Source organism: Pelobates fuscus, chromosome 11, assembly GCF_036172605.1.
Source record: "Pelobates fuscus isolate aPelFus1 chromosome 11, aPelFus1.pri, whole genome shotgun sequence".
NCBI classification, from domain to species: domain Eukaryota; kingdom Metazoa; phylum Chordata; class Amphibia; order Anura; family Pelobatidae; genus Pelobates; species Pelobates fuscus.
The window spans coordinates 37,150,096-37,170,416 of NC_086327.1; the positions used below are offsets into that span (position 1 = coordinate 37,150,096).

At 42.6% G+C, this 20,321-nt stretch overlaps 3 protein-coding genes across 3 annotated transcripts; 1 reads left to right on the forward strand and 2 right to left on the reverse strand.

Moving 5' to 3' along the window:
• The first annotated feature begins 16,828 nt into the window (after positions 1-16,828).
• LOC134576859 (histone H3) lies at positions 16,829-17,239 on the forward strand. Its single transcript, XM_063435549.1, has one exon. The coding sequence runs from the start codon at positions 16,829-16,831 to the stop codon at positions 17,237-17,239; it is 411 nt and encodes a 136-aa protein (XP_063291619.1).
• A 751-nt stretch (positions 17,240-17,990) lies between these two features.
• LOC134576860 (histone H4) lies at positions 17,991-18,302 on the reverse strand. Its single transcript, XM_063435550.1, has one exon. The coding sequence runs from the start codon at positions 18,300-18,302 to the stop codon at positions 17,991-17,993; it is 312 nt and encodes a 103-aa protein (XP_063291620.1).
• Positions 18,303-19,188: 886 nt separating this feature from the next.
• LOC134576862 (histone H1B-like) lies at positions 19,189-19,833 on the reverse strand. The gene has a single exon (XM_063435552.1). It carries the CDS (start codon positions 19,831-19,833, stop codon positions 19,189-19,191), a length of 645 nt encoding a protein of 214 aa, XP_063291622.1.
• Positions 19,834-20,321: the final 488 nt, after the last annotated feature.

Genomic DNA, 20,321 nt, shown 5'->3' on the forward strand with positions numbered 1-20,321 from the left:
AGCATTTACTGTATATCCTTCCGTATCTCTTACCGGACTGCCTCGAGAATGTGGTAGGGGTGGTTGCCTCATAGGTGCTTGTCCTGGGATTTCCACGTTGTGTACAGCCAGGGTGATGTACCCAGGGTCTTGGGAGAAGGTCTCTCGTTTAGCTTTCAATAATTTGTGGGCCTGAACTATTTCTTTATCAGTCAGTTTGTCTCCTAGTTTGACTTGAGCGATAAGGTCAACTTGGGAGTCTCCCTCTAGCAAGTCAGGTAATGGGAGGCTGTCTAGATCCTCAGAAGCTGGGGCGCACACTGCAGTTACATCGTCCTTCCTTTTTTTGTACTCTTTAAGCATATTAACGTGGAAGGAGCAGTTTACTCTCTCATCTGCACAGCTGGCTACTACATAGGTGGTATTGCAGATATGCTCCACCACCTTGTAGGGACCCTGCCATGCCGCCTGTAATTAATCATGACAGACCGGTTAAATCTTTTGTCCAACACGGAAACTACGCAGTCGGGTACCCCGGTCATACCATACTTTCTGTCACCCCTTGTCAGCTTGGAGGTTCTCTTTTACCAACTTAGCCAACTGTTCCATGTGGTCACAGAGTTTTAGCACATTCCCCCATCCCAATGCACTGTGATGAGGTCCTCGTAATCTTCTCCCATATAATAGTCCAAAGCAGTTCCTGCGGTACCTCCCAATATGCACATAAGAAGTGCGGTAGGAGTCGCTCCCAGTCTTGGCAAGCAGTGTTCTGTTGAACCGCTCGCAGATATATATATATATATATTTTTTTTTTTTCTGCGGGTTATAAGGAGAACTCAGAATGGATTTTACTGAGACTACCTAGAAATCCCAAAGCTGACCTAAAACGGATCAAGCAGTGTCTGTTCGGCTTTTTTTCCTTTTTCCTTTTTTTTTTTTTAGAAATTGTTTATTTTAAAATTCTTGCAAATGTAACAATTGATACTTCAAAAATGTGTATAACATTGCTGCTTTAGTCATAATGTCTAGTACAAAGTTCACATTCAGTAACAGAAATACTTGTAGTCGACATAGAGGGGAAGTGAAGACCAAAAATAATAAGGGCGTTGATATTCAAATAGATTCGCTGGTAGTTCAAGGTCTCATATTATCTCCAGGTGGGTGTCACTATCGGTCTGTTTGACTGGTGTTCATGAAGTTACACTAGGGTTCCCAGGAGGTCATGTATATGTGGTATTTGCCGGTTAGTGAGAAGCTAATTTCCTCCATTGTTCTAATGCTTTCTACTCTCCGTACCCAGTCCCTAATGGTAGGTGGGGCTGTTTTTTTTTTTTTTCCAGTGGAGAGTGATAAGCAGATTTGCTGCTTTGAGCAGATTTATGTCTAGGGTCCTAGTGTCCCTTGGTATGGAGGGAGGCAATATAAGATATAGGAGTGTTTCAGGTGGGTAGGGTATGGTGGTTCCCGTTATGAGGTGTATGAGACTGGAGATCCGTGACCAGAACTTTTGGTTCACCGTGCATGACCACCAGATGTGAGCCATGTCCCCAATGGCCTCTAGTCATCTACAGCAGTTATTGGACGTGCCTGGGAATGCCCGTTTGAGTTTGGATGGGGTGTAGTGCCATCTAGCTATTTTCTTATAGTTACTTTCTTGTGTCGCTAAGCTGGTGGATGATTTTTGTGTCAGGAGGAATATTTGCTTCCAGTCATTATCTGCGAAAGATAAGTGCAGTTCTTGTTCCCAGTGTTTTTTGTAGAGTAGGTTGATTGGTTGGCTAGTGTCCTGTAGTAGGCATATGTGGTTTTGACCTGTTTCTTTTTGAGTGTGCATTGGGTGCACGTAAGTTCGAATTTGGTCAGTGCTCGGTGACCTTGTTGGGGGTATTTGTTGGTCCGCAAAAAGTGAATGAGTTGATCGTAGAGAAATTTTTGAAGGGTCGTGGGAGTTCCCTGCGGGTGTAGGGACGACAGGGGCCTAACTCCCTCATTGTCAAGGAGGTCTCGTGAAGGTAGGTATGCTGTGGTATGATATTCTCGGTTTGCCGCTCCCGATTCACCAGGCTTGAAGAGCGGATTGTGAGTCAGTGGATATAGCGGTGATGGGTATGGTGATATGTCCGCCGCCAATGACTCATGTGTGACCACATTCTCAGTGTCGGAGTAATGGTCGGGTGTTGTTTGTGCATAAGGAAGGATTGGCCAGAGTTGTGCCATGGTATTGTGTGTATGGGGACACGGAAGATGTTATTCTCTACATCTACCCATTGTTTGGTCGTGTTTTTGCCTGTCCAGTCATAAATCCTGGCCAATAGTACTGCACTGTGGTATCGTTCCACATCTGGCAGCCCCAGATCCCCCTCCGTCTTTGATCTTGTGAGCAGCTGATAGGCTAGCCTGGGGCGTTTGTGGGACCAAATAAATGTCGTAAATAGTTTTTGTATGGCAGCAAAGAAGGTTGTGGGTAGAGTGATCGGGAGAACTTGCAGCAAGTATAATATTCTTGGGAGAATACTAATTTTCAGGATATTTATCCTGCAAAACCAGCTGAACTGCGAAGTGTGCCATTTAGTAAGATCTTTGGTTCTAGCTTGGATTAGCAGGGGGGTGGGGGGTGGTTTCATATAGTCGTGAGATAACGGATGGTAGTGCTACCCCCAGATATGTTATATGCTCTGTTCCCCAGGAGAATGGGAAGTTTGATTGTAGATGTGTTTTGGTCGAGTTTAGTACTTTCAGTGGGAGGAGTTCACATTTACCTAGAGTGGCTTGAAAGGTGAACACTTTGCTATAGAGAGACATCTCCTCCAGTATATGAGGGAGTGAGGAGCTGGGTTCGGAGACCGTGAATAGCATGTCATCTGCAAATGCTGATATTTTGTGTTCTGCCCCTCCAAATTTGAAACCCTTGATGTTAGGATTTTCTCTAACTCCCTGGAGGAATGGCTCCAGGACCAGGACGAAACGAAGAGGGGTGCTATTGGAGATGGGTACTGGGAGTGAGAGTTGGCCGTTCACGAGTAGCCTAGCCGTTGGTCTGGAGTATATAGCTCCCATCCACCTTAGCCAGTTTGGGCCAAAGCCCATCTGTTCCAGGGTGGCAAGCATCAGGGACCAGTCCACCCTGTTGAAAGCCTTTTCGGCATCTCTGGAGAGTAACAGTGTCTGGGTGTTTGTGTGTTCAGAGTGATGCATGAGATTAATGAGTTTGGTGATATTATTTTTTAGCTTCTCGGCCTTGTATAAATCCAGCCTGGTCTGGGTGAATTAGCTCTGGGAGCTTGAGGCGTAGGCGGTTAGCTAGTGTTTTAGTGAAATTTTTTTAAATCAATATTTTTAAGTGAGATAGGCCAATATCTCCCACATTGGGTCAAATCTTTACCTGGTTTGGGTAGAGTGCAATAGTGGCTTCCGATGCCTGTGGGGGTATGGAATTGTCTTTAAGTAGGGAGTTGAGTGCGTCTAGGAGTGGGGGTATGAGCTGGATGGAAAAGCTCTTGTAGTATTTGGCCGTGAAGACATCTGGGCCCGGGCTCTTTCCTAGTGGGAGGGAGTGTATCACTACTTCTAACTCCTCTTTAGTTGTGGGAGAGTCAAGTCTTTGTTGTACGTTGGGTGGGATTGTCTTGGCGATCCTTTGTTTGAGGAAAGCTCTTATGTCAGTAACATCTGGGGGGAGAGTCCCTCAAGTTGTAAAGTTTGTGGTAAAACTCCTGGAAGGCTAGCATGATGTCCGCCATCAGATTTGACTTGGTCCCTTGTGGAGTCTGTATGGATGAGATAAATGTGGTTTGTCTTTGTGTTTTTAGAGCTTGCGCTGATAGTCGTCCCCCTTTGCCCCCTTGGGTATAGTATCGGTGTCTGGTAAGAAGAAGACTTTTCTTGATTTGTGTTCCATTAAGGGTGGCTAGCTCTGAGCGTTTATCCAAAAGTGTTTTATATGTGGTGAGGTCTAGGTTGTTTTTGTCTGTGGATTCAAGTGTTTCAACAAACAACCGGGCACCTATTTTAACTAGCAAATTGTCCGGCAGAGCGGCAGAGGCATATCGAGCAGTATCAGAATCGGAAATGCATCTATACGAGAAGGTCAAGGAGAAATGAATGGTTCAATACAATATAACCCCGGAAACCTACCGGAAAAACAAACAAACGAGAGGATTACGTTAAGGGCACAAAGACTACTATACCAAATGGGCATTTTGAAGCTCAGCCATGATATTCCCCTTGCAGGGCAATTAGACATTTGGAAAGCGAATCATCGGATCATACAGGGATATAGCCAAACCTTTGATATGTGTCAGCGAGTAGAGAAAAAAGGTGAATACCCGAAAGCTAAATAAAAATCCCTACCCATAGTAGATGAACCCTTTCACCGAGTAGCAGTGGATCTCATATGGCCCCTAAGTAAGTCTAGCCCATCGGGGAAGAAATTTGTCATAGCGGTGGTAGATTACGCAAGCATATACGCGGAAGCTATTGCCCTCCCAATATAAAAGCTGAACTGGTTGCAGACGTCTTGGTTAGTATATTAACCACGGTTGGGTTTCCCAGAGAAATACAATCTGACCAAGAAACCCAGTTTACAGCAACTCTGACTCAACAGATGTGGCAAAGTTGCAGAGCAGAGCCTAATATCACATCCCCATATCACCCCCAAACCAATGGATTATGTGAGTGCTTTAACGGTACCCTTAAGCAGATGCTTAAGAATTTTACCGCCACCCACATGGACTGGGAAAGGTTCTTGCCCAACTTACTGCTCGCATAAAGAGAATTCCCATAAGATTCCACTGGGTTCTAACCTTCTAACCCTTGGAATTGTTGTATGGTAGAAGAGTAAAGGGATTGTTAGACCTAGTAAAAGAGCACTGTGGAGGTGTGGGGGAGGGGGGGGGAGACATGGGAGAAGAGGGAACCTCCATTGTGCCATATGATCTGGAACTCTGGGACCAGCTGCAGGCTCTTACTGAATCCGTTCGGGAGAGCTTGAAAATGGCCCAGGAGAGACAGAAGAAACAGAAACAAAAGGTTCTGGTGCTTAAATCTACAAAACAGGATCAACTAAGGGAGGGGTTAGGTGGCAGAGAGATGTAGGGAGGAGGTGGAAGATTGAGGGAGGTGGTGAACGGTGGTAGAGTGCCTGAGGGAGAGACAGGGTGACACAGTAAGGGAGCGGTACAGTGGTGTGAAAGTGAGGGAGGGGATTCCAACTGGTGGCCCCTGGTGTCTTTGATCCCTGGTGCTCCAGTAAGCTCGCTCTACAATTTGTCCTGAGAGACTGCACAGTCTGCAACTCCACCAGGTGTGAGCTGCAGATTGTGCAGTGCCTCACAATATCCAGAAGTCAGAGCATTGAAGTGGTATCCCGCGGCGACGGTCTGATTGGCCAGAGATCGCGAGACACTGCCTAGTCAGCGGAGCTGCAGACTGTGCTGGCTTTCTGCTTCTCAGGACAGAGTGGAGGGACCTCGCAACCAGCGGTATACCGGGCAAGGTGTGGGGTCCTTGTACCTGACACAGTATGCCTGCCCTATGGCGAGTTAGGCCTTAGGCAGCCGCCTAAATCGCTGCTCAGTGCCGACTGCGGTCTCTCTCCCTCCAGTGCAGCATTTTCTATTTGAAGCTGGGAGGTAATGATAGTCAGTCACTTCCCAGCATCTCATGCTACAGGGATCCCGTTGGGCAATTAAACAGTGCTTACCGAGTCCCTCTGCAGCAATGCCCATCAGGTTTCTTTAAGTGTATGGGCTACCCAATGGGCAAATCACTACAGAACTCCAATTTTGTTCTCGCTGGACCATAGGTTCCTGCAGAAAACCAATTGGAAAAACGCTGTTTGAGTGTATACAGGCACATCTGGTGAGAAAGTGTATAATGTGTTGGCGCAATAAACAGGAAAAAAGGCAAGTTACAAAAAAAAAAAAAAAATGCTTATGTCTTTAAGATCAAAACAGGCTTATCAGATTGTCTTTAATAAGCTCAACATTTCTGCAGACACTAAAATCATCATGCTGATATTTAGATGAAGCCTCAATGGTCTAAATTGTTCTTTACTGGCAAACACCAAATCAAAAAAAAAAAAAAAAAAAGAGGATTTCCATGTATCCAAAAAGTAATCGTATGTGGACTAATGTAGATACTTTCTAAGGACAGGTATCTAATTCAGTCGGGGGTTGGCTGAACAAATGGATACAACTAAACCTTTAATAAGAATAAAGCTAAAGGGGTGGGATACCCCAAAAGAAGTCACCAATATCAAGACTTACACAAAATAAAGACAATTACAAAAATAAATCCGTACATATCCAATGTGCAATAAAGGGAAAAGCCTGCTAAATGTTCCAAAGTAAGCCTGCGCACATTCCCCATAACTAGTGGAAATGATAGAAAATAGGGTAGGTAGGCTAGATATTGCACACTAGCTGTTTTGAGGTATATATGTCAAAAAGACCTTTTAAAGTCTAGTAAAATACTAGCGTGAGCAAAAAGACGCTAGAACCACATACTAGGCTTCCATGAGTTGCAACATAGTAATAGACAGTATCAGGATGAAGTGAAACATTGTTTCAATAGGCTATAACAAAAGAGAGAAAGAAAGGGATACACTTATCGAGTGAAATCCCTGGCCATGTAGCCATTTGGTAAAGGATTAGGTATAAGATCTCCTACAGTAGCAGCTTTTATAATATCCCTAATGTGACTTCAAGCGCTACCCTGAATAAGAAGCCTGTCCCTAATCTACAGTTACTAGATATACAGCCGCCCAACGAATATCTTCTAAGATCAAGTCCGGTATCTAGGTAGACTTGAAAGTAATAGAGCGGAGCAAACTGAGCATTAGGTGGCTAAATCAGCATGTGAGTGATACAAGTGTCTAAAATGTGCAAACACGAGCAGCTCGAGATCTTCAGAGTTACAGGACAGCATGGAAAGGGTTAAGTGAAAGGAAAGCTACACGTTTGCGTGAGCTTGTGGTGGGCAGCAAGTAAGCTGTAGAGTTGATGCATGGGTGTGATGCCAGCTCTGAGAGAGACAGTGTGGGTGGCTCTTAAAAGAGCCTTTGTGTTAGCGGGTGGTCAGGGAGGCGGACATTTACTTGGCGCTGGTGTACTTTGTGACAGCCTTGGTGCCCTCAGACACGGCGTGCTTTGCCAGCTCTCCGGGTAGTAGCAGGCGCACGGCAGTCTGGATCTCCCGGGAGGTGATGGTGGAGCGCTTGTTGTAGTGAGCCAGGCGAGAAGCTTCTCCTGCGATGCGCTCAAAGATATCATTGACAAAGGAGTTCATGATCCCCATTGCCTTGGAGGAGATGCCGGTGTCGGGATGGACCTGCTTCAGCACCTTGTACACGTAGATGGCATAGCTCTCCTTCCTGCTCTTTCTACGCTTCTTGCCATCTTTCTTCTGAGTCTTGGTGACGGCTTTTTTGGAGCCTTTCTTGGGGGCTGGTGCGGACTTTGCTGGATCAGGCATGATTAACGCTGTTAGCTCGCGAGCGAATAGCAAGCTGCTCCTCCGGCGGTTCTATTTATAGGCGGACCATGTAAATGAGGCCCTTCCGCTTCCCTTCCTGCGATTGGTTGCTAAAGTCAGATGACGTAAGGAAGCGGCTGTTTAACACTAGCTCCAGCAATAGATTGGTTCCCTGTATAACGTGTCTCTAATTGGCTGCTTGTAAAGTCATCCAATCACAGAGCAGAGTGTGTTTATAAATAGCCTGTGGTAGGGCAGGAGTTTTCATCTTCTTGCATTCAATCAAGAACAAACATGTCTGGCCGCGGAAAGCAAGGTGGAAAGACCCGTGCAAAGGCGAAGACTCGCTCATCCCGAGCGGGACTTCAGTTCCCAGTCGGCAGAGTCCACCGTTTGCTGAGGAAGGGCAATTATGCAGAGCGTGTGGGAGCCGGTGCCCCCGTCTATCTGGCTGCAGTGCTGGAGTACCTGACCGCTGAGATTCTGGAGCTGGCAGGGAATGCCGCTAGAGACAACAAAAAGACCCGCATCATTCCCCGCCATCTCCAGCTCGCTGTCCGTAACGATGAAGAGCTCAACAAACTGCTGGGAGGAGTGACTATCGCCCAGGGAGGTGTCCTGCCTAACATCCAGGCTGTGCTGCTGCCCAAGAAGACCGAGAGCCACAAGCCCAAGAGCAAGTAAAGCGGACAGCTGCTGCACCTGCCTCCCTCACCTACCAAACACAAAGGCTCTTTTAAGAGCCACCCACGTTCTCCACAAAGAGCCGATTAATTGTTCTGCTGCGCGCAAACCGTTCCCTGTATCTACACACACACCACGCTGGCAGCTCATAAGCAAGCTAAAATATTAGGGCGCTTCTGTCATAGCACTGACTGAGTCCCATTTGCAGTCCATATCCTGTCCAACATTCCAGCTATAGATCTAGTTAAAATCAATGGCTGCCATGCATGTCTATGATAAACGCAGCAGCAAATTAATGCCAATTGGGGCAAGTGTATATAGTGTACAGGTCCTCTTTTTTTTTTTTTTTTTCAATACTTCTTTATTCAAAATGTTTTTTCATATTTTATATTACAATACAATTCGAAAAATACATACATTACAAACATACATATTGCATATTACACCAAATGATATAAATAGTTCCTACTGTATAGAGAGAATACGTTAATTAAGGTGCAACAGGCCATCCCCCACGCAAACACAAAAAGAGAACATGCCAATAAGAAAAAAAAAAAAAAAAAAAAAAAAAAAAAAAAATTAACTGAGGAAGTCGTTATTATATTATATACGCAGAGTCTGTGGAAATATGATAGGGAGTATATCCCTAGAAGATAACCACAAACTAAGAAAGCTATTGTCCATAGAGGTATATCTACTGAGTGGTCAGACCCCCGTCCCCTCCCCCGTCACATGAAAAATTTATAAATTGCCATATAGTAGGGAACAGGTGTTTAACCAAAGTAAATACCAGTCTCTTTTTTTTGAGGCCAGTGACCAGGTATTAAGAATATCATTTTCCATTGTTAATTGAAGTTTAACTTGTTTAATTAGAGAGGCCTTCTGAAAAGGCTCGGAAGATTTCCATTGTCTTGCAATGTTAACTTTGGCTGCAATAAAGCAGTGAGTAGCTAAACATCTATATTTACTTGATTTGAAAGGCCAATTCAGATGAAGGAGGGCCGAGGCTGGATTTTTGTTTGAAACATTAAACGAAGCCTCATTCATTGATATTTCCGAAAAGATATTGAAGGTCCAGGCCCATAATGGCTTAAGTGCTGGGCAATACCACCAAATATGAATGTATGTGCCTGAATAGGTGCCACATCTCCAGCAAGTTGAGTCTTGAGAAGTGTACATTTTAGCCAACCTTGTTGGAGTATAATACCACCTATATAAAAGCTTAAAGTGGCACTCAGTCAGGTTCAATCCATGAACAAATTTGTTTACCCAAATTAAGGAGGAAAACCAGTCGTTTGGGGAGATCACTAGATTAAGTTCCTTTTCCCATGTTTTAACCAGTCTATGCGGGAAGGGATCTAAGCCTTTAAGTAGCGAGTTGGCAACCGAGATAATCTTGGGTACAGTTTGAAAAGAGAATAGAGTTTGCAGCTCTTTAACGCATGGGAATGTAGATTGAACAACATGTTTCTGAATATAGTGTTTGATACGAAAGTAAGTAAATATTTCTTTAGATGGAATATGCAAATTATCTACTAACTGTTGAAAGGGTAAAATATTATCACCCTGCATAATATCCGCTATGGTTAAAGTGTCCTTATTAGGCCAGTGTCTCAATGATAAATCTTCTACATTAGCTTCTAATATATTTAATTTGCAGGTTCTAAGGATTCGATTGGTTAAACCCAAGATTTTCTTAATTTCTGTCCATATTTCCAAAGTGTGGGCCAGCGATATTGGGGAGTACGGTAGCACTCTCGAGAGCTTACCAGTATCTGACCAGATATAGGAATAAAGGCTAGAAGCGTGTATAGCTTCGGATTCCATTTTATACCAGGGTTCAGTAAAAAATTGTGGTTCTTGTAAAATGTAAATATGTCGTATAATGTTCGCATGATAAAGATTTATGATATTTGGGAAGTTTAGCCCTCCCTGGGACAGTTTTCTTGAAATATTTTTTTGACTTATTCTAGGCTTTTTATTATTCCAAATGAATTTGTTAATAGCCGATTGGATCATTAAAAGCCAACCTTTAGGGATTTTGAGAGGGACCATTGAAAACAGATACAGCCATTTCGGTAAAATATAGGAATTAATAATATTGATTCTACCTGTCCATAAGGTCTCGAGGTTTTTCCATTTTTTTAAATTTTGATTCATATCTTTCATTAAGTGCATTACATTCCTCTCCATTATATGAGAGGAATTTGCTGGAAAACTAAGACCCAGATAATTAATTTCTGTGTCAGTCCAAATAAATTGGTATTTTTGGGATAGTCTTTCAACCTGTGTCGAAGATAAATTGATGGTTAAAGCTGTGGATTTAGATACATTTAACTTGAAATTAGAAATATTAGAAAATGTATCTATTTCTTTCATGAGTGCGGCTAATGATTCCTCCGGAGATATGAGAATAACCAAGGCATCGTCAGCGTATAGTGCAATCTTTATCTCCTGAGTTTTAGTGGGGACCCCCTTAATTAAATGGTTGTTTCTAATGTTAACCGCGAAAGGTTCGAGAGAAAGAATATATAAAATCGGTGACAGGGGGCACCCCTGTCTTGTTCCGTTTTTAAGATCGAACCAGGACGAAGTAATATTGGGACCTACAGTTCTGGCCGAGGGGGAAGAGTACAGTACCATAATTGCAGTATATATCCAACCTTTAAAGCCGTATGCCTTAAGGAGTTCTCTAAGGTAGTCCCACCCGACCCTGTCAAACGCTTTTTCTGCGTCCAGGGACAGGGCCAGGAGGGGCTCCTTATGGTCTTTTGCTGAACCGATAATATCTATAAGCTTTCGAGTATTATTTGATGCCCATCTTCCGGGGATGAACCCTATTTGATCTGGGTGGATCAGTTTTGTAATGACCGTTTTCAATCTCTCAGCAATAATGGCGGAATATATTTTCATATCTACATTAATTAATGCGATCGGTCTGTAGTTTCTTGGGTCCCTACTATCTTTTCCAGATTTTAAAATTGGGACGATATTGGATTGTAATAATTCCTTAGGTATGGCCTCATTTTCTGCGAGTTGATTAAACATTTCCATAAGGGGTTTTAAAAGATAGGATTTCATATATTTGTAATATAAGTTTGAAAAACCATCAGGACCAGGGGTTTTATTTGTAGCTAATCTCTCAATTTGGAATTGTACTTCTTCGGTTGAAATCTTTCTATTTAAATTGGTCAAATCCTGGGAAGAAATTCTCGGCAATTGGGAATTTAATAAATATTCCTTGATGTCTTTAGTTTCTGGGGATAGCCTTAGATTGTAAAGGTCTTGGTAAAACTGGTTAAACTTTTGTCCAATCTCAGATGGAGTGGAGTATACAATATGGTCAACCACCAGCTTTTCTACCCTGTTTTTTGCTTGTTGATTGCGTAATCTCCTAGTTAAGCCTTTACTCGCTCTATTGCCCGAGACATAATGATTTAATTTTAGTTTATATATATTTTGCTTAATTTTTTCCTCTTCTTTTAAGTTAATTTGAGTTTGTAAAACTTTTAATTGGGTTCTCAACTCCGGAGAAGATTTTAATTTATTCTTTTTAGAACATGAGTAGAATTCGATATATAAGTCAGGCAGTATTGTGCCGTTCTTTTTCTTAAGAAAGTGGTCTATTTTAATTAGATAGCCCCTCATTACCGATTTATGAGTGCACCAATTTATTAACGGAGAGGTATCTCCCGGGTCGTTTTCTGCCCAAAAATATTTCAATAATTTGGTAAGGTCCTCCCTATTACTAGGGTCTTTTAAAATGTTATCATTTAGTCTCCAAGTATTACGATGTAGAGGGGGAGAATCCCCAAGATCAAATAGGACGAAACTGTGATCTGACCAAGTGTTTTCCCTTAGATTAATATGGTTAAAGATCGGAATGGTGTTGGCATTTGTTAAGCAAAAATCTATCCGGGAGTAAGTACCATACACCCCGGATAGATGGGAAAAATCTTTTTCAGAAGGGTGTAATAGTCTCCACATATCGTATAGATTATATTGTTTACAAATATTATTCAATTTTTTTGCTTGTTTGATAGCTCCTTTGTTGTTTGATAAGGGAGATAAAAAAGTTCTATCCATAGCTGGATCACTAACACAGTTAAAGTCCCCGGCAATGATCAAATGTCCCCTGCAGATTTTATCGACTTTATCCATTATCAGGGAAAATTTGGTCATTGGATCGACATTAGGTAAATAAACATTAACCAGAGTATAAACTCTATCTTCAATCTTACATAATAGAATAATAAACCTCGCTTCTAAATCCAATTCAATATGGAGAATATCCAAGTTAATATCTTTTCTGAATATAATTGCCACACCTCTTTTTTTTTTTTCTGTTAGTGAGGCCTGAATCACCGTTGCAAAATTTTCTCCACCCCAAGTTTGTTTAGTGTCTTTAAGCCAGTGCGTTTCTTGTAGAAACGCTACCTGTATGTTTAGTTTCATCAATGAATCATACAGTCTGTGCCTTTTCTTATTTGTATTAAGCCCCTGGACATTCAGGGATAAAAAGTTCAACATAGAAATACATATAGACAATATTTTTTGACTTCCTGAAAAAAACAAAACCAAAGATAGCTTGTCACGCTATCATTTAAATAAAAAAAAGGAATACAACACCCAACATGTATACCGTCTGATGGAGGGCACTGAATAAGCCCCCCATCTACATTCAACCATTTAGGTAAAAACCTAATGCTATTGTAGTCATTGAAAGCCATATAGGTACAATGAAAATCGAGTAGCATAGCTACACAAGAGGGGAACCCTGAACCATGCCTGAGTTAGAAACCCGCCCCTGAATTGCCCTCCCTTTGTTGTGCTGCTTCTCTCCCATTATATAGCAGGGGGAGAGAGACAATGAGAGGGAAAGAGAGGAAAAAGAAAAAAAAAAAAAAAAAAAAAAAAAAAAAAAAAAAAAAAAAAAAAATCCCCAAATTTTTATTTAATTTATAAATATCTTAATTAGTCTATCATTATTTATACATAGTGCACACAATAAGAATATTTTGTGTGTAAACGTTAATTGCTAGTGACTTAAGCTTGTGGAAAAATTGGTGAGTTTGTGGTGAATTATCTCACTTGGGACCACTCCCTAATGTTAGCTTTTAAAGTGTTAATTGATTAGCAGCAGTTTTACATAAGACCTATAAAGTGATAGTGAATTTACTTAGACATGGGTATCCTTCTTATAATACAACACCTATAGGATACCTATGGTGACTAATTTATATTTTTAATACATTATGCAATATGTGAGCGCAAAAAGTGATATCCTATGTTATTTCCCCCTTTTCTTTCCCTTTTTCTTCCCCTTTTCTCTTCCTTCCCCCTTCCGGGTGGTTTTACCCACGAATATAGAATAAGGACAAATTGTAAAGAAAAAAAAAAAAAAAAAAAAAAAAAAAAAAAAAGAGAAAAAAAAAAAAAACAGAGCATTCTTTTATCTATCAATACCTTAATCTTAATGCCTATAATATATATCTAATTTGTTCTTGCAATTGCTATATAATATGTTACATTTGTATACATTCACAAATATATAGTATATTATATACCACCGCCTAGGGCATTGAGAACAGCATTACCTGTCTTTTTTTTTTTTGCTTTTTGTTACCCCCTTTTTTGACATATTAATTAAATCAAATAAGATTTTCTTTAGTACATGTAGAATAATATTGGAGTTATTTACACATGGATATCCATCTAGTGGGGGACGCCCAGGCAGTGTCTACATTATCAAAGAGTAAGATAATTAGCATATTTATAGAGACCCAATGAAAACAAGTGAATGTTGCTTTTTCCTATGTTAAATTGTTAAAAAAAAAAAAAAAAAAAAAAAAAAAAAAAAAATTGCCTTAATTAATATAATTTTCAAATACCCTCCCCTCCCTCTCTCTCTCTCATCACATTTCTCTTATTCCACTTTCTGACCACCCTTAAGGGCGTTTTTCCCCCTATATTATACGATTATAAATCTACAGCAATAATTTATTGTTTTTGAGCCAATCTATTAGAGATGCATTGGTCTCAAATATTTCTCTCTTGCCTTCAAAGGAAAGGCTGAGTTTTAGAGGGAAAAGCCACTTGTATTTTATATTGTGGCTTCTCAGAGATCGAGTGGCAAAGCTGAATGTTTTTCGTTTTGTTCTAGTTTCGAAGGATAAGTCCTGAAATACTTTGACTTTCTGAAAAGGACCTTCAGAGACTGGGTTGGTTCTTGCAAGTTTCAGGATGGTTTCTTTGAAGTCAAATGAAAAAAAACATGCTATAATGTCTCGAGGAGAATCATTTTGAATAGCTTGTGGTTTGAATGTCCTATGGCATCTTTCGATTATCAAATCTGGAGATTTAAAGGGGACACCCAATATGATTAAGTACTCCGTCACGGATTGCTTAACATCCTCTTGACTGCCTTTTTCTGGAATATCTCTAAAGCGTAGATTTTTCCGTCTAGAGCGATCTTCTAAATCAGATAATTTGTTTTGAAGATTTAGAATGTCCCGCTGAGTTTTATCGTGATCTTCTGTTAACTTTTTTACTTGGGAGTCTAGTTGTTTGAGATGGTGTTCAAAAGTTTCCATTTTTGCAGCGAGAACTTTTATTTCAGTTTTAATATCCAGTTTGATTTCTGCGGCAGTTGAAGCCAATTCTGCTTTGAACTCATCCAGGTTGGTCTTAAAACTAGTTTGGAGCAAGGAAATGGTTATTAACTCTTTATCAGGATTACTTATTGGTCCTGGATCCAAAGTTTCCAAGGTCACATCCATCTCATTTAATCTATGTTTGGAGTTCTTATGTTGCTGGGGGGAAAAATATGTTGTGAGTGATTTATCCTGAGATTTATCTTGGGAGAGGTCTTTTTTGTCTTTCCTAGAAGAGAGTTTGGTTTCATGTGTTTTTTTCGTAGCCATGTTATAGCAATTCACAGCTTATGGAGAGAACAAGCCCACCAATCAATCTTTATTCAGTCTTTAGTCCGACTTGCTTAGATCTTCCTTAAGTCTTTTCCGTTTTCTTTTAGTTTTTCTTTTGCTTGTCTTTTACTTTCTCTTACTTTCTCTTTCTCCCTGCTACCTACAACCTTCTGTGAACTTTTTTTTTTTTTTTTCCCCCCCTTTTCCAGCACTGCTCCCCTCCTCTCGTCCTTTCTTTTTTTTTAAATGTATTGTCGAATTTGCCTGATATCTATACTGTGATCAAGGTTCTTTCAGCCTTTGCCCCTTATTGCACGGTAATTGGTGCCTCAACCATAGCCAGAAAGAGAAAAAAAATAAAAAACAAATACAAAACCTGTGTGCTTATAGCGATATCGTGTCTCTCTTGTTTTTTTTTTTTTTTATTTTTGTTTTTTCCCGTATTTTTCCTTTTGCCTTTTTTACTTATTGAGCTGGATTAAGCTCAGAGTATAGAGAGTTCAGGGTATAAATGTCAGCACTTTTGGGTTTACACTCAATATCAGGCAATTAAGGTATGCGTTTGTACTCGCTGCTACGGAGTGCAGAAAAAATTTAAAGGTTTCAAGTATATAAAGTTCTACTTCACCGTATTATTCCCAGCGTATGTACAATAGGGATACATAGTACACTTCCAGCAGGGCTTCAAAACGTCAACCAAGTGGACACAAAGCGAAGTATGTTTTTTAGAGAGACAGCACTCCGAGTCTTGAGCTGCGGCTGTTGACACACAGTTTTCGGCGGTTATCGTTGGCACTGTTGTTCGGTTCTGCTTCCGCTCCGACACCAAAGGCCAGCATGGGGACACTCCTTGAGGGGAAAATAAACAGGTTGTATGATCGATCTCTTGCACAGCGTGGGAGAGTTTCAGGCGCGGCTACCTCGGCGAGGCATGGCGGGCTCCCCTCCTACTCCGTCATCACGGCGAACGCACGCACTCACGCCCACACGTCATGACGGGCGTGTACAGGTCCTCTTTTGTTAAGCGGGGCATCTCTACATGTCGCTCACTCTCAGGATTCCCCCCTCTCCCGCTGTCTGGAGGACATGCCGGGTGAAACCTACTATGAGCGTTCAAATCCTAGCGGCGCTACAGCTCTGTTGTCTGTGCTGCTGGATGAGTTAACGCAGCCTTAATAGCCTGGCCTCTCGGCTGAAAACATTGTTTCAATAAGTGGATGCTTTGTAACATTTCCTGCTGCTCTGTCTCCTGGAGCTCATTTGTATGGCTACTGAGCGTCCTGTGAGTGAAAGCCCTTTATCAGACGTGGCTTCTATCCCATCGAAAGAAGCGGCCTTTCTGCATGTGTAAGAGGTCAATGTCCCATGCACCCCATCCCCTCGATAAAGCCTATACAGCTATTAATAAGTATGTTGGGAGGAATACGTCCATTACTGCCCACTGCCATTCCTTTCAACTAGTAGCGTCTATAATAAATGCTGTCAGGACAGGAAGGGTCACTAAAGGCTTAGATCCCTTCTTTGGGCGCGTGGTCTCAATAGATGGAGGAGGGGGGAGGGGATGAAGCAGTTGATTTGAGCGGGCATTTTGAATGTGGGGGAGGGGATGAGAAGCAGTTGATTTGAGCGGGTATTTTGAAATGATTTACTATTTGTTTTCAGCCAATCAGAACATACCACCCACTTGATGAACCAATGAAAACGCCGTATCGGCTATAAAGCCCAGGCTACAGCGAGCAGCGTTCATTCCCTTTCGTTTTGCTACAATGGCCAGAACTAAGCAGACAGCCCGTAAGTCGACCGGAGGCAAGGCTCCCCGCAAGCAGCTAGCCACCAAAGCTGCTAGAAAGAGCGCCCCAGCTACCGGGGGAGTGAAAAAGCCTCACCGTTACCGTCCAGGAACTGTGGCTCTCAGGGAGATCCGCCGTTATCAGAAGTCCACCGAGCTGCTCATCCGCAAGCTGCCCTTCCAGCGCCTTGTCCGTGAGATCGCTCAGGATTTCAAGACTGATCTGCGCTTCCAGAGCTCTGCTGTCATGGCTCTGCAAGAGGCTAGCGAGGCTTACCTGGTTGGTCTTTTTGAGGATACCAACTTGTGCGCCATCCACGCTAAGAGGGTCACAATCATGCCCAAAGACATCCAGCTGGCTCGTAGGATCCGAGGAGAACGTGCTTAAGTTGAAACCTGCTAACAAACACAAAGGCTCTTTTAAGAGCCACCAAATCTGCACTCGAACGAGCTCCAACACATTCATAAAAACGTGTCTTTTAGCCTGTGACTTTGAGCGGGCTAGCTACGGAGCCCTCACACTACAATGCTCAAATGTCCCCACATATCCCATTTTCACGTCAGGCAACGATGTAGCCATCATCTCTGCTGGTCTATTTCACTGGCGATTTTACAATAACTTCACTATTTAGAATCCATCGTGTGGAGAGGCAGCAGGAAAAAGACTACTTTTTCGCTTAGAGGAGAATACATAGTTAACACAGGAGTGCATATGCAAAGCTAGTAACAATGTTTCTATTTAAGTGGCTGCAAGCATGTATTAAATGTAGGCAACAGTAACAATACACCAAAACCAGAGCTTTCTTGACAGTGTGTGTACGTACTTGCTCATAATCTAAATGCACCTCACTAGATCATAATTTTTTACATCCCCTACCATTAACAGAAGGCGGCTCCAAATCCTCCGATGGTTCAAACATGCGGTCTACAGATACAGTGTTTAGCAACCTTTCCCGTCTAGATGTTTGGGAGCAGCCTCTACTACTATCTCCTTCTCGGTGTATCTATGTAGATAGCAGGCAATTTATCAGGTGTGGAAGGGGTTAAAGTGATTAGGTTCAGTCTTTTAGTGAAAAAGTGGGTGGCCCTGAAAAGGGCCTTTGGGTTAATGGGGTGTGCGGTAAAGTCAAGCCCGAGTTTTAACCTCCGAAGCCATAGAGAGTGCGGCCCTGGCGCTTAAGAGCATAAACTACGTCCATGGCGGTGACAGTCTTCCTCTTGGCATGCTCGGTGTAAGTGACGGCGTCCCGGATGACGTTCTCCAGGAATACCTTCAGCACCCCGCGAGTCTCCTCATAGATGAGGCCGGAAATACGCTTCACGCCTCCCCTGCGAGCAAGGCGACGAATTGCAGGCTTGGTAATGCCCTGGATGTTGTCACGAAGAACCTTCCTGTGACGCTTAGCGCCACCTTTTCCGAGACCCTTTCCTCCTTTGCCTCTGCCAGACATGGTTCTGCTCTTCTTTCTGCACGAACGATATGAAATGCTGTGCAAAGCTCTTCCTTATATACTCCTCGGACGGACCGTATGGGGACCTGCAGCAAAGGAGGCGGGCGTTTTAAATACGCCCCTTCACTTTTTTTTTTCCCTCTCAATAATATGCTTAACCCTCTCCTTCCGTGCTCGAAATGGTTCTGGCGTTTAAAACCAAAGCTGTTTATGCTTCAAAAGATTTCACAATCGTGAAATCTTTTGAAGTATAATCATTTTATCATGTCTTTAGTGTTTCTTTGATAGTCGACTTAGCTACTGCACAAGGTATCATTTCTTGGGCTTTATCACTCTTTGAATATCGAAATAAGCGCCCGTTTCACACGTGGAGAGAGGACGAGGACAGTCCCTTTTATTATCACCATGTACAAAATCGCAATCCCTAAAATATGTTCTGCTTTATTATCTTACTGAAAAAGGCAATAACATTAAATCTAGTCTGGAAGGACACTGTGTGATATTCTATATATTATATGCGTTTCTCACTAAAACTGGCCTTTCGCAATTTAATGAAGAAACACCCTCACTATCTTAGAACGGAGGGAATTTCTAAGCCAAAAAAAAATAAAAAATCAACGCTCAAGTGTAGCACTGGTATACGGGGACTTAGCCACACCGACAAGATACATTCCTGTGTAATCTTTTCGAGCACTAGATGCTGGGATTACAGGATTCATTAGGTTATTCCTGACTTTAGAATGAGGGATGGAGGGGGAACGGTATGTGTGACATGACACCAAAACAAACACGTTGCCATCACTGATATATAGCTCTGAAATGAGAATGTGGTGGCTCTTACAAGAGCCTTTGGGGTTTGGAAAATAAAATTAAATGCGAGCAAGGCTTATTTCTTTTTGGGAGCTGCCTTTTTAGCCTTTGCAGGACTCTTTGCGGCTTTGGGTTTGGCTGCCTTTTTGGCAGGGCTCTTCACGGTCTTCTTAGCCGGGCTTTTCACTACCTTCTTGGGCTTGGCGGCTTTGACTTTCTTCGGACTTTTGGTGGCCTTTTTAGCGGAGGCGGCCGGCTTTTTGGCCTTTTTCGGGCTCTTTGCAGCTACCTTCTTAGGTTTGGCTGGAGACTTGGTGGCTTTCTTCGGGGCAGGCTTCTTGACTTTAGCCGGTGCCTTTTTCTTGGTAGCCTTGTCCTTGCTCTCCGCCTGCTTTTTGTTGAGCTTGAAGGAGCCGGAAGCTCCGCTTCCTTTGACCTGGACGAGAGTGCTTTTAGTCACCAAGCCCTTGAGAGCCAGCTTGAGGCGGCTGTTATTCTTTTCCACATCATAACCAGAAGCAGCCAAAGCCTTCTTCAGAGCTGCCAGGGACACCCCGCTGCGCTCTTTAGAAGCGGACACAGCTTTGACAATGAGCTCGGACACGCTAGGACCGGAGGGCTTAGCGGCTTTCTTGACACCGGCTGCTTTCTTGGGCTGCTTCTTCTTGGAGGCGCTTTCTACCGCAGGTGCGGCGGCGGGAGCTGGGGCGGCTTCAGACATGGTCACTATTCTCTATGAAGATCAAGCAATAATACGCGCCCGCAGCAGCCTCCAAATTATACATCTCCAGCTAGCATCTTATTGGCTGATCTAACCACGCTCTGATTGGATACAGTCTTATGACACACCCTCCACTGTCCCTACTCCATCTTTTCACACTCTGCTCTCACACTGTGTTTCCGAATGGATAAAACGAATACATTTAGGTAAAATAAGAGGACGGAGGTCGATGCCATCTATCGTGGAATGTACTAAACTATCTAACCAAGAATTCATTAGCAGCTCCATGGGTCCCGAGGGTTGTCACGATCTAGCAGAGCCGGTGAAAGCTGACACATCTCCTTTGGGATGAGCCTGATGTTCTCCACAAACATTACTGTGATAACTATTAAAAGAATATATTCCAAGGTTTTCTTTCTCACTCTTATGCAAGAAAGGGAAGGGGCCCGTGTTATCAAGGTGGGTTGAAGCTCGTGTCGTAAAGAAAC